We start from the raw sequence: 13,943 nt of genomic DNA on the forward strand, positions 1-13,943 counted from the left end.
TGCAAATGATAAACTATATAATGATTACTTTCCATTTTGGATCCTTTATCTGCAAAGGTTCTAACTTCAATGGCAAAATGAATGAATATTCAGAACCTGAGAAACATTAATGGTAAGGGGAAGGAAGGAAGGAAGGAAGGAAGGAAGGAAGGAAGGAAGGAAGGAAGGAAGGAAGGAAGGAAGGAAGGAAGGAAGGAAGGAAGGAAGGAAGGAAGGAAATCTAGAAACACACATTTCTAGAAAAAAATGGTTCCCTCTCTCTGATTCTTTTGGACTGAAAAATATGGCTGACAATTTCCCTATAAACAATTTATATAAAGCTGACATATGGCCTACTGAACAAGGCTCTTGAATCCTCTCACTAGACTTCCTGACAGAACACTGTGTTCCTATGATAACGTTTAATCTCATTGTTTTTAATGTTTATGACACAATATATAGTTTACCTTCATTTCTGTCCTCTGCTTGATGTCAGAATAATACTGAATGGCTAGTATCCTGTTGTGACAGTGAAGATTTAAATACATGAAATCAATGTCGGTGTTGTTTTGCTCCAAGCTTTGGGGTGGGGGGAAACCACTTTGAGAAAGCATCTGAACTCACTGAAAATAAAATAATAAAAGCTTTCCAATATAATGACAAATAATTCATGTTTATGATTCCAAAGTCTAGCAATAGCTCTTTACTGTCTCCAATTTGCATTTAGTTCAATCTGGATAACAAAGATCTTTTGTAGAAATAATGACATCTCCCAGCGGGATGTCTGATAGAAAGTTTTATTACTATTGCATTATCATTTCATATGGCCAGGTTCTGGAACTGGTGAAAATCCTTGCTCCTCATTGAGAAATCTAGCCTTCATCTCCTTTTCTTTTAAAAGTGGCATTTGGCCACTGGAGTCAGTCCACACATCTGAATCTCTGTCAGACTTTCTGTGAATTGGTGCCACAAGAGAGCTGAATTTCTGCACTTTGCATATGATGGTTCCAGCTAGCTGACCAAGTATGCACATTGCAGGTGCTTTACAGTCTCCTCCTTCTTGCAGAAATAAAAAGCGAAGACCTTTAATTATAAACTAAGCAGATGTCTCTCCAGATTTTAACGCAACAAGTTCAGAGTCATCTATATACTTTCCGTTCAGCTGCTCACTGTTGGTATCATGATGATACAGATAGATTGGAACCTCTGTGATAGATGTTGCTGTGTAGGAGGTAGACCGTGTAGAACAATGGTCACGGCGCCTTTGACCCCATTGGGTTTTATACTGCATCCATTGCCGCTTCAGAGCTCCTTGGACCTACAACCAAAATACATTAGTTGTTTAGATGAATACCTCTAAATTAACAAAAAAGATCGATAGATCTTCTATTCCTGCAAAACACATTTAGAATGGCAATCACTTTCAATGAAAATACAATTCAATTGTTGACATCCCACATACCAGATTAGGAGTGACTGCTGTAACTATTAACGATCTCAATAAGAGCCTGAATGGGATCGAACAAAGTGCAAGTGGAATTCTGTTCATGCAAAAGGAGTTTCTTGCCTCCTTTCTAAAACATGCCCCTCCTTGATAGGGTATGTTTAGAGATCAGGAACTCTCCAGAATTGTGCAGGATTGGAAAACTGTGCTTCTGGAAATTGAATATAGAAAGAAGAAGCAGAAATCAGAGTCAATCCTTCTTTTGCCTGAACAGATGTTTCTTTCATTCAAGCTGGGCTTCTGCCCTCTGCCTTGACTTCTTTGGATCCAATGGTGCCAGAAGTTATGCTGTTTTTGTGAATTTGGGGGAAAAGAAAATATTAGCTGTCCAATGTATGACTCTCAGAGGAGATTTACTACTCCTTATGGTAATGGTTTTAATATTTTTTAACTTGCAAACTGCTAGAAATGGTTAGTTATTGTCCAGAATATAAATAGTAATACAAAAAATAAATAAAACAGTAAGTTCACACTGTACCATTACAAATAAGTCCCAGTGAATCTTTGAAATGAGGTCAATCCCTTATAGGAGTCCCACAAAGGTCACCTAGTTGGCATTTCCATGAAGCATGGAGCTAGCCCCCTAAAGAGTTATTTTCTATAAGGTAGCATTGTAGCTAAAATCTATGTCTTCTAACTGATAGTGCCAATAGTCATTCAGCATGGAAGCAATTTAACTCAGTCTCGCTCAATGGAATTTAGAGGTCTTTCAGATGGCCTTTGTTGTACAATCTTCCTTGATTCTCCTTCCAGAGAATCTTATAGGATCCATATTTGCCAACTTCCACTTGTACCTCAGTTCTGATCTGTAATTCTTGGCTGGCACCATGGATTCAGATGTGGTTTATTCTTCAATTCTAGGTCCTCTAGGTCAGTTCTGGGAGTTGAAGTCCACTCATCTTAAAGTGGCCAAGTTCGGACAACACTGACTTAGGGGTAGTTTTCCAAGCTTCTGGAATCCGAAATGCCCATTGCGACTATTTATCTCAAAGGGCATCCAGATCATCCTCAGCTATACAAGCCTTCGCTTTTAATCAACATACACAGGCCATGCCAGCTGCTGTTATTTACAGCTCAAGCTTATGCCCACTTATTGCTTGGGGTTCAATTAGGCCTATATGGTGAGATGCTAATATTAGAGAAAGTTCAATCCAAATTTTTGGAAAACATTTTCCAGGTCCCTTGCTGCATTCCAAATATGGTACTTAGGCAAGAAGCAGGAGCCATTCGAGTTGAATCTGGCCTTTAGATTATTATCTTTAATTTTTGGCTGAAATTATTATGTAATCCAGCTGGATTGGCCCCTTTCATTATAGGAGATACTTTTGGCTCCACCTGGGGGGAAAAAAAAACATTTCTAGGAAGCTACACTTCTGTGGCTTTGCTTGGGATGTCCTTTTGCTATTGGGGCTAGAGCAAGACAATTCAATTTGGAATCAAACGATCCTAGAAGGCCAGTTGGATTATGCAGCTTGTCCCCGATGAGGTATTCCTTAACAACCAGTTTCCAAAATATAAATCAACCAGCCATTTGGACAAAATCACTGTTTCAAAATTCAGAAGAGCTCAATTCCTTGGCTCAGTTTAGCACTCTTCCTACAGCAGTGTTGAAAGGGAACAACTGGAAAATCACTTTTGCCAAATGATGCTGCCCCAGTGGTGCACGGGTAATTCAGTGCGGGTTTTGTTATATGGCCAGTTCTACAGGGACACTGGTTTGCAATTGATCTCCCCTCTACTCTCTAAATCAGTGTTTCTCAACCTCAGCAACTTTAAGCATGCTGACTGGGGAATTCTGGGATTTGAAGTTCACACATCTTAAAGTTGCCGAGGTCGAGAATCACTGCTCTAAATTCCCAGAGCATTCTGACTTTACTTGCATTACCTATTAGATAACAAAGACAATTCTGTGTCTTTTGCTAAGGTTTGTTATACAGTGTAAACTCTACCCTACTATGACTCTTACCTGTTAATGGTTATGCAATGTTTTACCATGGTGTTTTTTGTTTTCTATTTGGGTCTATGACCATAATAAAGTCTTATCTATCAATTTACAATCTATCTACAGAAGTGTTGTCCAAACTTGGCCACTTTAAGATGAGTGGACTTCAACTCCCAGAATTCCCTAGCCAGCCATGCTGACTGGGGAATTCTGGGAGTTGAAGTCCACTCATCTTAAAGTGGCCAAGTTTGGACAACACTGATCTACAGTCTACAATCTACAGTGGTAATGAGTGCTCTGTTGGAAGAACTAAAAAACCAGATTAGCGATAAATCATCATGGAGAAAATTTTATCTATGTGGTCACTAGGAGTAAAAAATGACTTGATGGCACCTAATCCATCAATCAATGTTAAATTCTTGGCTCCACCTGGTGAACCTCAGGGTTTTGCTAAAAACAAAGGAGGGAAATCGTGCACAGCATGGCGTCTGGAATTTTTTTCCAAATCCTTAACAGTAGCTTCACTTTGGGCTATGTGACTGAAAAGGGAGAGAGAGGGAAGGCTTAGAATGCAGAAGAGTTCAATTTTCTAGGTGACATCCCATTTTCCAGGGATTCACTGGGAATTTTTAAAATGATTTTTTCTCTCCACAGCATACATCTACATCTTTTCTGAAATGATATCATCCTTGGTTGGTAATAACTCACTCTCATTTATCCTCTGTTAAGAGCAAATTTTAAGAAATCAACCTGAAACAACTTTCTCTTTCTATGTCCCAAATCTCAGTGATTATCTTTATAGGATAATGGTTTCACAGAATGGTCAGGCTGCATAAATCTGACAACACTGAAATTGCAACATAAAGAATATATAGGGCATGTAAGTTAAATTTTATAATACAAATGTATCTGGAATGTTTATAGAAAGCATCTATGTTCAGTGTTCTTCTGGTTCTTCCTTTCAAAATGATTCCACAAAAGAGAAAAATGCCAGCCATTACAAATTCCCTTTCATGGGCAATGATCTTAAGAGGCTACATGAATTTCAGGCTGGGAATTATGAAAAAGGCTAAACACATCTTTTATCAGATTGAAGAAAGATCTTATTTAGTCTTACATTCTGTCACTAGCTGGAACTGGATTAGACTCCTGCACCAGGTTGACAGTCATTTCTGACATACTGGATGCCAAAAGTTCGGTAGCACTGAAAAACTGAGACGACTTAATTGTGACTCAGTTGCAGCTTATATGTAATCTTAGAGATCTAATATTTCCCTTGGTTACATTTTGAAATGATTGACCATGAAAGGAAACTCTGACCTCATTCATTTTAGGCTAGTGAGACTTTAAAGGAGAAAGATGGCTTGTGGTCTTTGCAGGCATGAAACTGACTAGAGTTCTGTTCAGCTCTTACTCCTCTATAGCAACGGCCAAAGCTGTGTTTTCCATTTTTTGTAAAGAGGGCTAAGGGGTTGTTGGTTGTTGCAGGACAACCTACAGCCTATAGAAGTTTGAGGCAGGAAAGTTATTTCAGTCATTATTCTCAGTGTTTCTAGTTCAGCAAATATGTAGATGATTTTCAAATTATTTTTGTGGAATGGAAACAGTTGCCATATAGAAGTGTTGTTAGTTGTATCTGAGTTAAGTTACATGTTTCTTATTTCTTATTGGACAGAGTTAGTCCTGTCTTTAACTTACTCTCTGGTGTTTCCTTTAAATTATGGCTTGGCATATTTGAGGTTTCTCAAAAAGAAATAAAAGAAAAGAAAACCCTAGAAACTTGAGATATACCAGATGGATATAGGTATAGGCAGTACTGTAGTTTAGTACTAAGAATGAAGTAATAGGGTGTTTCTGAACTCACATTCAGTTCAGTAATTTTTTATCAGTGCCAAAAGTTCTTCCACATAGAAATTCTCTCCTAGATTTCCTCTGAGCAGCTCCCCCCAATCCCCCTATATAAATAAGCAGCAACTTATTTATATATTTACTTTTTGAGGGGAAAGCTTTTAGTTGTTGCTCTTGTTAAACAAAAAATCTTGCTGATCTACCCATAGATCTCAGTTTAATGTCTTTCCATCCTACCTCTAAGTCTTTTTTGTAAATATGCCAACAGACTAAAATCACTGAGTTACAGAATTGGAGGGGCCATCATTGCCATTGATTCTGACTCCCCATTCAGTACAGACATCCAGATGCAAATATCTATGATACATGATTTTCTGGTTTTTGCTTTGGACACATTCAACAAAGAGGAGCCCACCATCTCTCTAAGTAACTGGTTCCACTATCATAAGTTTGGGTTGAATGCAGATTTAATCATATACAGTGGAATCATCATAATCAATGAGACATTGATTTCAGTGGATTTACTCTTAAAGATGTATAGATCCAGATTCAGCATATTTTATTTTCTCTTTCTGATTAAAGCATTAACATTTAGGCTTGTTTTTTCCAAAATGCTGATATTCTAGATAGAGAACCTGTAAATAACTAAAGCTGCATCATTTGTTCCAAAGGCAAGTATAGAATAATACTTTTGAAAGCCTTCATTCTATCCTAGTATACAGTGGCCCAGAAGTAAGCAATACATCAATGATAAAATCTTTCATCTCATTACAGTTAATCTCCTTTAGTTGCAATGGAATCATTTTTTTCTTTTAAGAAATTCTAGTAACTGCTAGCTGAACAGCTTCACTGGAAGAAATTGAAAATGAAGAATCTGTTCAGATGTCATCTCACAGATGGACAACATGTGACCTACATATGGCCTCCAGTCCCCCATCTGTATTCCACCCCATCTCCAGTTTATACTGTTAAATTAGGCTGAGGAATTGGCCAATTTTCAGAGATACAATATTTTTTTAAAATATTGAAAAGAAAATCCCCCCCCCAAATAATGGTGAAAAGGCTTGGCAACTTTTTCATTTCCACCATTATGCACAGCCCCACCCAAATAGTTTGAAATCCCATCACTAAAATTTGATTTTGAGCCATATGGAAGAAAGATTAAGAGCTGGAATTTTGCCTCCAAGAGGCTTCCTGCTCCTGTTTGCACACTTAATCCCCTCCATGGATGAAAAACTGCCCCTGCCACTTCCAGCAAAGTCACTGCAAAGCATTCCTGCAGTCTTCCAGCTGGTGGGGAGTAAAACTTGGCTAACAGAATGTTGCCCAGCTCTGCTTTAGCCAATGAGTTGTCTGAAACATGGATAAAAGAAATCAAATTTTCAAGATGGTCTAAAGCAACTCATCTGGAGAAACCTCTCTATTTCCAAGCAACAGGAATGCCGAACATTTATTTTGCATTATTATTTAACTTTATTTCACTGCAATAGTAATAGTCATGTTTTAAATTTTGTCCTGTCTCCTCTGTTGGTTCCCCACAGTCTCTTCATTTTATGTATTTATTTATTTATGCATTTATTTATAGGTATGTATATAAAACATATATATCAAATCCATTTCTGAGGTGGCTTCCATTAAAGAGTTAAAAAAAACCACCCTAATTAAAACTAGCTCTAACAGCATAAAAATAATTTTAAACAATTAAAATCAGTAACACTATCTAGGAAAACAAAACCTGAAATAAATCTTCACTACCAAGCTAAACACCTGTAAAGAAAAAAATTATATGCATCTTGTGAAGAAGTGGTCATTCTCTCATATGGGAACCAGGAATATCATTGCTGGGGAATCACTGATGGAAAGGCCTATCTGCAGACATGCAAGAAGCGTCTGTGAGTCAGATCTCAAAGCACTGGGTGGGCAGATAAATGTGCAAACCAACAGGACCATCGTAATACAGATCATTTCTGAAATTGATTATGTGCCATCAAATCATTTTCCATTCCTAGCAACCACATAGATAGATTTTCTCACGACAATCTATCTGTAACCTGTTCTTTCAAGTTTCCCAATGGTGCACTCATTGCCACCATAACTAAGTCCATCCACCTTGCTGCTGGTCACCCTCTTCTTCTCTTTCCTTCCAACTTTCCCAGCATTAGAGCCTTTTCCAGAGAGCTGGGTCTTCGCATAATGTGTTTGAAGTAGAATAATTTAAACCTGGTCATTTGTGCCTTGAGCAAGAATTCTGGGTTAATTTGTTCAATGATCCATCGGTTTGTTTTCTTGGCTGTCCACAGTATTCTCAGGAGTCTTCTCCAACACCAAAGTTCAGAGGCGTCAAGGGACTTCCTATCCTGTGTTTTTAAAGTCCAACTTTCACTTCCATAGAGCGTCACAGGGAATACCATGGCTTGCACAATTCTGATCTTTGTAGATATAGACACATTATGGCATTTGAATATTTTTTCCAAGGCCTTCATGGCTGTTCTATTGAGTGCTAGTCTGTGGTGTATTCCTTTACTGCTTTTTCCTTTACTGTTGATAGCTGATCCTAAGACGAAGAAGCTGTCTACCACTTCAATATCTTCATTGTCAGTATAGGTATGTTAATCAAGCTCCATCTCCTTGAGCAAGGGATATGCTTAATATCAAAGCATTGTATACAATTATTATGACAACATATCAAAACTATGACAAATGCAATATACAATTTTTATAAAACTGTATCAACTGTGTTGCTCAGTCCAGCTGGTAGAAAGATTGTATTTGCTTCTGAACCATTTTTTAAAAGTGCTTGATCTCACCAGGGGCTGGCCATCAAAAGCAGAAAACTCACATACTGTCTCCTTAGTAAAATGACTTAAATAACTGATTTCTTTCAAATGGAACTTCTTACTGGGAGCCAAGTTATTCTCCCAAATCACAGTAGCTGCTTTCCAAAACCAGAGTATTAGTCTATCACATCCAATATCAGTCTACTCGGGCTGGCATGGAAAGAACTCACCAAAACTGCAAGATGACAGCTACTCATGTAACCTATTGGTTCACTATGGTTTATTATTTTTTTAATGATGCTCCAGGGGATTGAGTCTGGAGATTTTGAAGAGGACTGGCTTCTGTTGCTATGCATTCTTTTCTCCTTTCTTGTCAAGTAATTCCAAACCCAGCCTTTCCCCCCTTTTTGCTTATAAGAGCAAAGATACTAGGGAACATTAAGAGACAGACTTAAAAATAAACAAATAATCTGTCATGATCCTCATGCCTTTAATTTCCTCTGTATCTCTTTGATCTTCACCACCTGAATGCATGGACCAAGTGCCTCCATACAATCATCCAAGAAACCCTCTTTGCTGATGACTGTGTACTCTGCGTGCACAAAGACAGTGATCTACAGTTGATGCTGAACAAATTCTCAGATGCTGCTATGCTTTTTGGCCTATTAGCCTGAACAAGACTGAAGTACTTTACCAGCCTGTGCCAAATATCAACCCCATAGAACAAAAAATCACTGTTGATGACGCCCAGCTGACAAATGTAAACAGCTTCAAATACATGAGACACATCATCTTGAGCGATGGGTCATCCAGGATCAGCAAGGCCAGCCAAGCATTGGGGTGGCTGCGTACTAGAGTGCTCAATCAACACAACATCTGTATCGCCACAAAGTTGAAAGTCTACAGAGCTGTGGTTACCCCTTCTCTCCTATATGGAAGTGAGTCCTGGACTCTGTACTGAGGGCACATCAACTGGAAAAATTTCACATGCACGTTCTTTGCTCCATCCTCAGCATTTGTTGGCAAGACTCTCTAACATGGAGGTCTTGGATCATGCGGAGTCTACCAGCATTGAGTCCCTGATTATCAGAGCCCAGATGCGGTGGGCTCAGAATGGATGATCACTGTATGCCTCACTTGCTCTATAGTGTACTGGAATCTGGGAAGGCACCTCAAGGTCAACCATGCAAGCACTACAAAGACGCTGTGAAGGAAACCCTACGACACTGTGACATCCGGCCAAGGGAATTAGAAGCTGCGGCTGCTGTCAGGACCCACTGGCAAGCCCTGTGCTATGAAGCCTCCACTGGCTTTGAAGACAGGCGCCACCAAAAACGGATAGAAAACCGTGAGCAGCATCACATAATAACACCCACAGTTACTACAACAATGGACTTCCAATGCCCCCATTGTGCTAGACTCCAAACTGGGACTCCAGACTGGGACTCCATGTCCACAGATGAACTTCACAGCAGAGTATCTTCTCTGAACCTGAAGGACTACCATATCCTGCATTTTGTACAAGTCAAGGCTGCATATGTAATGCTCCCGCTTCCTATTTTCCTCACCACTGTAACCCTGTGAAATGCATTGAGCTGAAACAGAGTGACTGGCCTAAAGTCATCCAGCTGGTTTCCACTCCTAAAGGGGGACTAGAATGCATGGTCTCCTGGTTTCTAGTCCAGTTTCTCAGCCACCACACTAAACTGGCTCTCAAAGAGACAGAGCTTTAGTTATTAGGAAAACGTTGGAGAAGGAGCAAACTGTTACTTCCTTTTCAGGGTTACAGAGTTTTTCAAAAGCAGAACGAGCTATGCTCATATGAGAGAGAGAGAACAAATAGCAAATCTATATTAAAGCTATTCCTTTTTTATGTCAGCTAAGGAGGTTTACAAAATGTATAAGTTTGAGTTTCTAAAAACTCTTCATCAGTCAAGAAATACCCACCTCCTTTTTTTCTGGGATTTTTAATGATGATGAACAAATTTTTGGAAACTTGAAAACCTGCACTATATTTTGTATACTTTCAGCTGGACTCCTAAAGGTACAGTATACGGGAGATTTTTCACACACACACACACGCCATGGCAAGACAAGACCCTGCATGGGATATACCATCGCCATATACCTGAGGTGGCTGACATTGGGAAGTCCTACCAGTGGCTGGAAAGGGCTGGGTTAAAGGACAGCACTGAGGCACTGATCATAGCAGCACAAGAACAGGCACTAAACACCGGATTCATAGAAGCAGGGGTCTACCACACTAGACAGGACCCAAGGTTCAGACTGTGCAGAGAGGCCTCAAAAAAAGTCCAACACATAGTGGCAGGGTGTAAGATGCAGGCAGAAACAGCATACACTGAATGGTACAACCAAGTAACTGGTATTATTTACGGGAACATCTGCATAGTATATGGGCCAGATCTTCCCAAGTCCAGATGGGAGATTCTACAGAAGGTCGTGGAGAATAACAGGGCTATCCAGGTGGACAGGCAGGTACTGGCTAATCAACCAGACATCGTGGTAGTAGACAAGGACCATAAGACAGCAGTGGTGATGATGCAGCAGTGCCAAGTGACAGCAACATCAGGGAGGAGGAGTATGAGAAGCTGGAGAAGTATCAGGGCCCGAAGAAGAAAATAGAGAGGATGAGTAAAAAGTAAAAGTAAAAGCCAAAGTAGTCCCAGTGGGGTAGAAGCATTTGGGACTGTGACTCCTAAGCTGGGAGAGTGGTTCCAGCAGATCCCAGTAACAACATCAGATCTCTCTGTCCAGAAGAGTGCAGTGCTAGGAACAGGTAAGATACTACGCAGAACCCTCAAACTCCCGGGCCTCTGGTAGAGGACCCGAGACTGAGGAAGACACATACCGTCCATAGGGATGAGAGGGGATTTGTATGTATGTATGTAGTATGTATGTATGTATATATTCAGTTTACTTTTGGAAAATTCAACAGCAGAAAATGCCTTTAAAATAAAATAAAATAAAATAAAATAAAATAAAGATGAGGTATTTTATTACTAAAGGAAGCAGAAGGATCAAACTTTTCACAGGCACTTATTCCAACATTAACACTACCTTTGGAATCAATGTAGTCAAGGACTTCCAAAGCCACACAGTAAGTTCTTGTTAGACTTGGGAACTGGATTCTGTTGTTCTTGGATCCTGGCCTTGACCTCAGGTCATTAGATATCAACATTTAGCCCATGGCACTTCCAGTAAAAGTGAGCAAATATTACTATGAAACCATAAAATAGATGTTTAACCTCAATATATAGACTAAGGAAGGACAACTTGTGCCCAGATTTTGTTAAGCTGCCCATCCCAGCAGCCATAGTAAGTAGTGCCCAAGGTGAAGGATGCTGGCAGTTGTAGTCCAGCAAATTCTAAAGGATCAAGCCATGAACTTCTGTTACCAACCACACCAATCTCACAATGAGTTCACTGTGATATCATGAAGTAAATTCCACCCTTTGCAACATTGCACGGAAATATATAAGGGGTTGAGTTTGTGTCACATTACTGATTTCATCACTTGTGCCCTCTTCACTGTCTCCTATGGATCTATGGGCATCTATGATTTAGATGAGTCAAACTACAGTGGTACCTCGGGTCACGAACTTAATTCGTTCCGCGACTCTGGTCAATCAAATTTTCCCATAAGGTTCAATGTAAATACGGTTAATCCATTCTGAACCATATGTATTTTTTTTTAAAACCACAAAAATATGAAACAAAATACAGTACAGTGCAGTACGAAGAGAGAGAACGCTAACCTTGCTTGAGGCGACTTCTGGCGTGGAGGACAGGAAGGCGGGTGGGGAGGTGGTTATTGTTTGGAGGGAGAGTCCCCCTCCCTACAGGAAGCCACGACCACGTGTCACAGCAGGGAAAATGGCCGCGGATCCTGTTCGGCACCTGATGTTTAGTTCGTGGACGGAAGCAAAATTTTGCGAACGGTGCTGTTCGTGACCCGAATTGGTCGTGAACAGAAGCGTTCGTGACCCGAGGTACCACTGTATTATGAAACTGCTATTATTGAAATGTTTGCATACTGTAAAATGAGGAATGTACTGCCAAAGATTCTTTTAACAGATAAAATAAACACCAGGATTAAATATTTAAAATAATATGTTGTCTGAATAAGAACACACATATCATTTTGAGCCTAACACTAGAAAACTCCTTCATGCCTTGCATTTAGGCAAAGCAAGGCAAAATAAAACAAAAGGCACAGTAAATAATAGGGCAGAATTCCTCACCTTTTTGAGTCAGTGAGTACATTGGCCATTCACAAAATGCTTGCCAGAGTAGATGTGTCTAATCTCAAAATAGATTATACCAGTCCATCTATCAGAGAACAGCATGCTGAGATTGCTCCCTGCTATTTCTTAAAATATTTAGCCTGGCTGTAGTGCAAAGGGAGTTCAATTTTCAAGCCAACAGTATCTGTAATACGGATTTTGGACTTTTCCTTGAAGAGAGATTCCATGCTGTTTGTGTCCAATAGGACTGTTCTTGTATCGCAGCTTGGATAGATGCAGGAAGATAAGGCTCATTGTACTAGAATTTCTAGCCTCTCTTGCAGACCCTCTGCACTTGTACCTGTTTTTTCATACCACTCAATGAACAGAGGTTGGATCAGAGCTACATTCCTGTCTTCTTCTCAATAAACTGGTTGGATAGAAGTGGAAGGGTTTTTTTTATTATTCCAGAAGGTTACTACCATACAGAAATACTGGAGGATTACTAGCATTTGCATTTATTTATAATAAAAATATTTGCATTTATTTATTTGCTCAAACTCACTTTTTCCTCTATCCTCACTCCCAACTCAAAAGTATATGCTAGGCCTTCCATAAAGGCATATGAAGCTAGACTTTTTGCATGAAACAGAAAAAAATGAACTTATGATTTCTGGTTTTGATGATTAGACAGGATAGATTATAGAAAGAAGAGAGTTATGCTGTAACCACAGAGTAAGTGGTAAATCTATAATTGTACTTATAATTGCTGTAAAGAAGATTGGAAGCTACTTCTTTTTTCTTGCTCTTCTATTTTTCTTTTACTTTTTTCCCTTTCTTGCACTTTTAGCTTTTTCCTTGATTTCTTTTTTTCTTTTCTCTTTCCCACTTTATATTGGTTTGTATTAGTTTTTAACTTCTTCTTTTTTAAAATCTTTAATAAATTTATATTAAAAAACATAAAGGCATATGGAATATTCCTTAAGTGACATTGGAAGTGCATACCTTTTCAGTTATATCTTTAACTATTGTTAAAGTTATATCTTTAACTATTAAAGCCAATTATAATCACATAACAATTGGACCTATTTTAGAAGGGTCTATAAAAGTCTATAATTTTACAATTAGAGTATTATTCAGTTAAAATGCTAGAACTGAAAAGGACCCTGGGACATTATTTATTTATTTATATGCCAAGAACTCACAGTGTTTTACAATTAATTAAAAATCCACTGCAAATAAACTAAATTAAAAAACAAATTAAATTTAAACATAATAATAATAGTTTGTCAGAGCATTATCAACCAAGCCAACAACAAAGAAACCATTATAATAACAGAAACAACCAGGGGTGAAAATTAAACACCAAATGGTCTCTGGCAGAGTTCCTCCTTCATCATCTTCCGGAATGATATTAAAGGACTAATTTAATTTGCAAGGGGAGGCTGTTCCATACAAAGGCTGGGCCTAAGAGATGCTGTTTTTCAGTTAAGATCAAAAACAACACTTCCGGGCTCAGCCTCACTCAGATGAAATTAGGAATAATCAATTATCTCTCCTGAGATGATTTAGGGATCTATAGATTAGCATTTTGAATTGTACCTGGGAACTTATTGAGAGCCAATGCATGGTCCAAAACACCAGTGCTA

At 38.9% G+C, this 13,943-nt stretch overlaps 1 protein-coding gene across 7 annotated transcripts in view; it reads right to left on the reverse strand.

The window, feature by feature from the left end:
* Positions 1 to 121: 121 nt before the first annotated feature.
* Positions 122 to 13,943, reverse strand: part of CALCR (calcitonin receptor) — a 136,260-nt gene continuing 122,438 nt past the window's right edge. For all 7 annotated transcript variants that reach the window (XM_088150587.1, XM_088150584.1, XM_088150586.1 and 4 more), the window contains one exon: positions 122 to 1,297. In XM_088150587.1, coding sequence (XP_088006713.1) covers positions 1,076 to 1,297 — 222 coding nt within the window. In that variant the 3' untranslated portion in view covers positions 122 to 1,075. The remainder of the gene's footprint in view (positions 1,298 to 13,943) is intronic.

This window comes from Python bivittatus, unplaced genomic scaffold (genome assembly GCF_059951505.1).
Source record: "Python bivittatus isolate LINGU-HERP-01145 unplaced genomic scaffold, Pbiv_v1 ctg000610_np1212, whole genome shotgun sequence".
NCBI classification, from domain to species: domain Eukaryota; kingdom Metazoa; phylum Chordata; class Lepidosauria; order Squamata; family Pythonidae; genus Python; species Python bivittatus.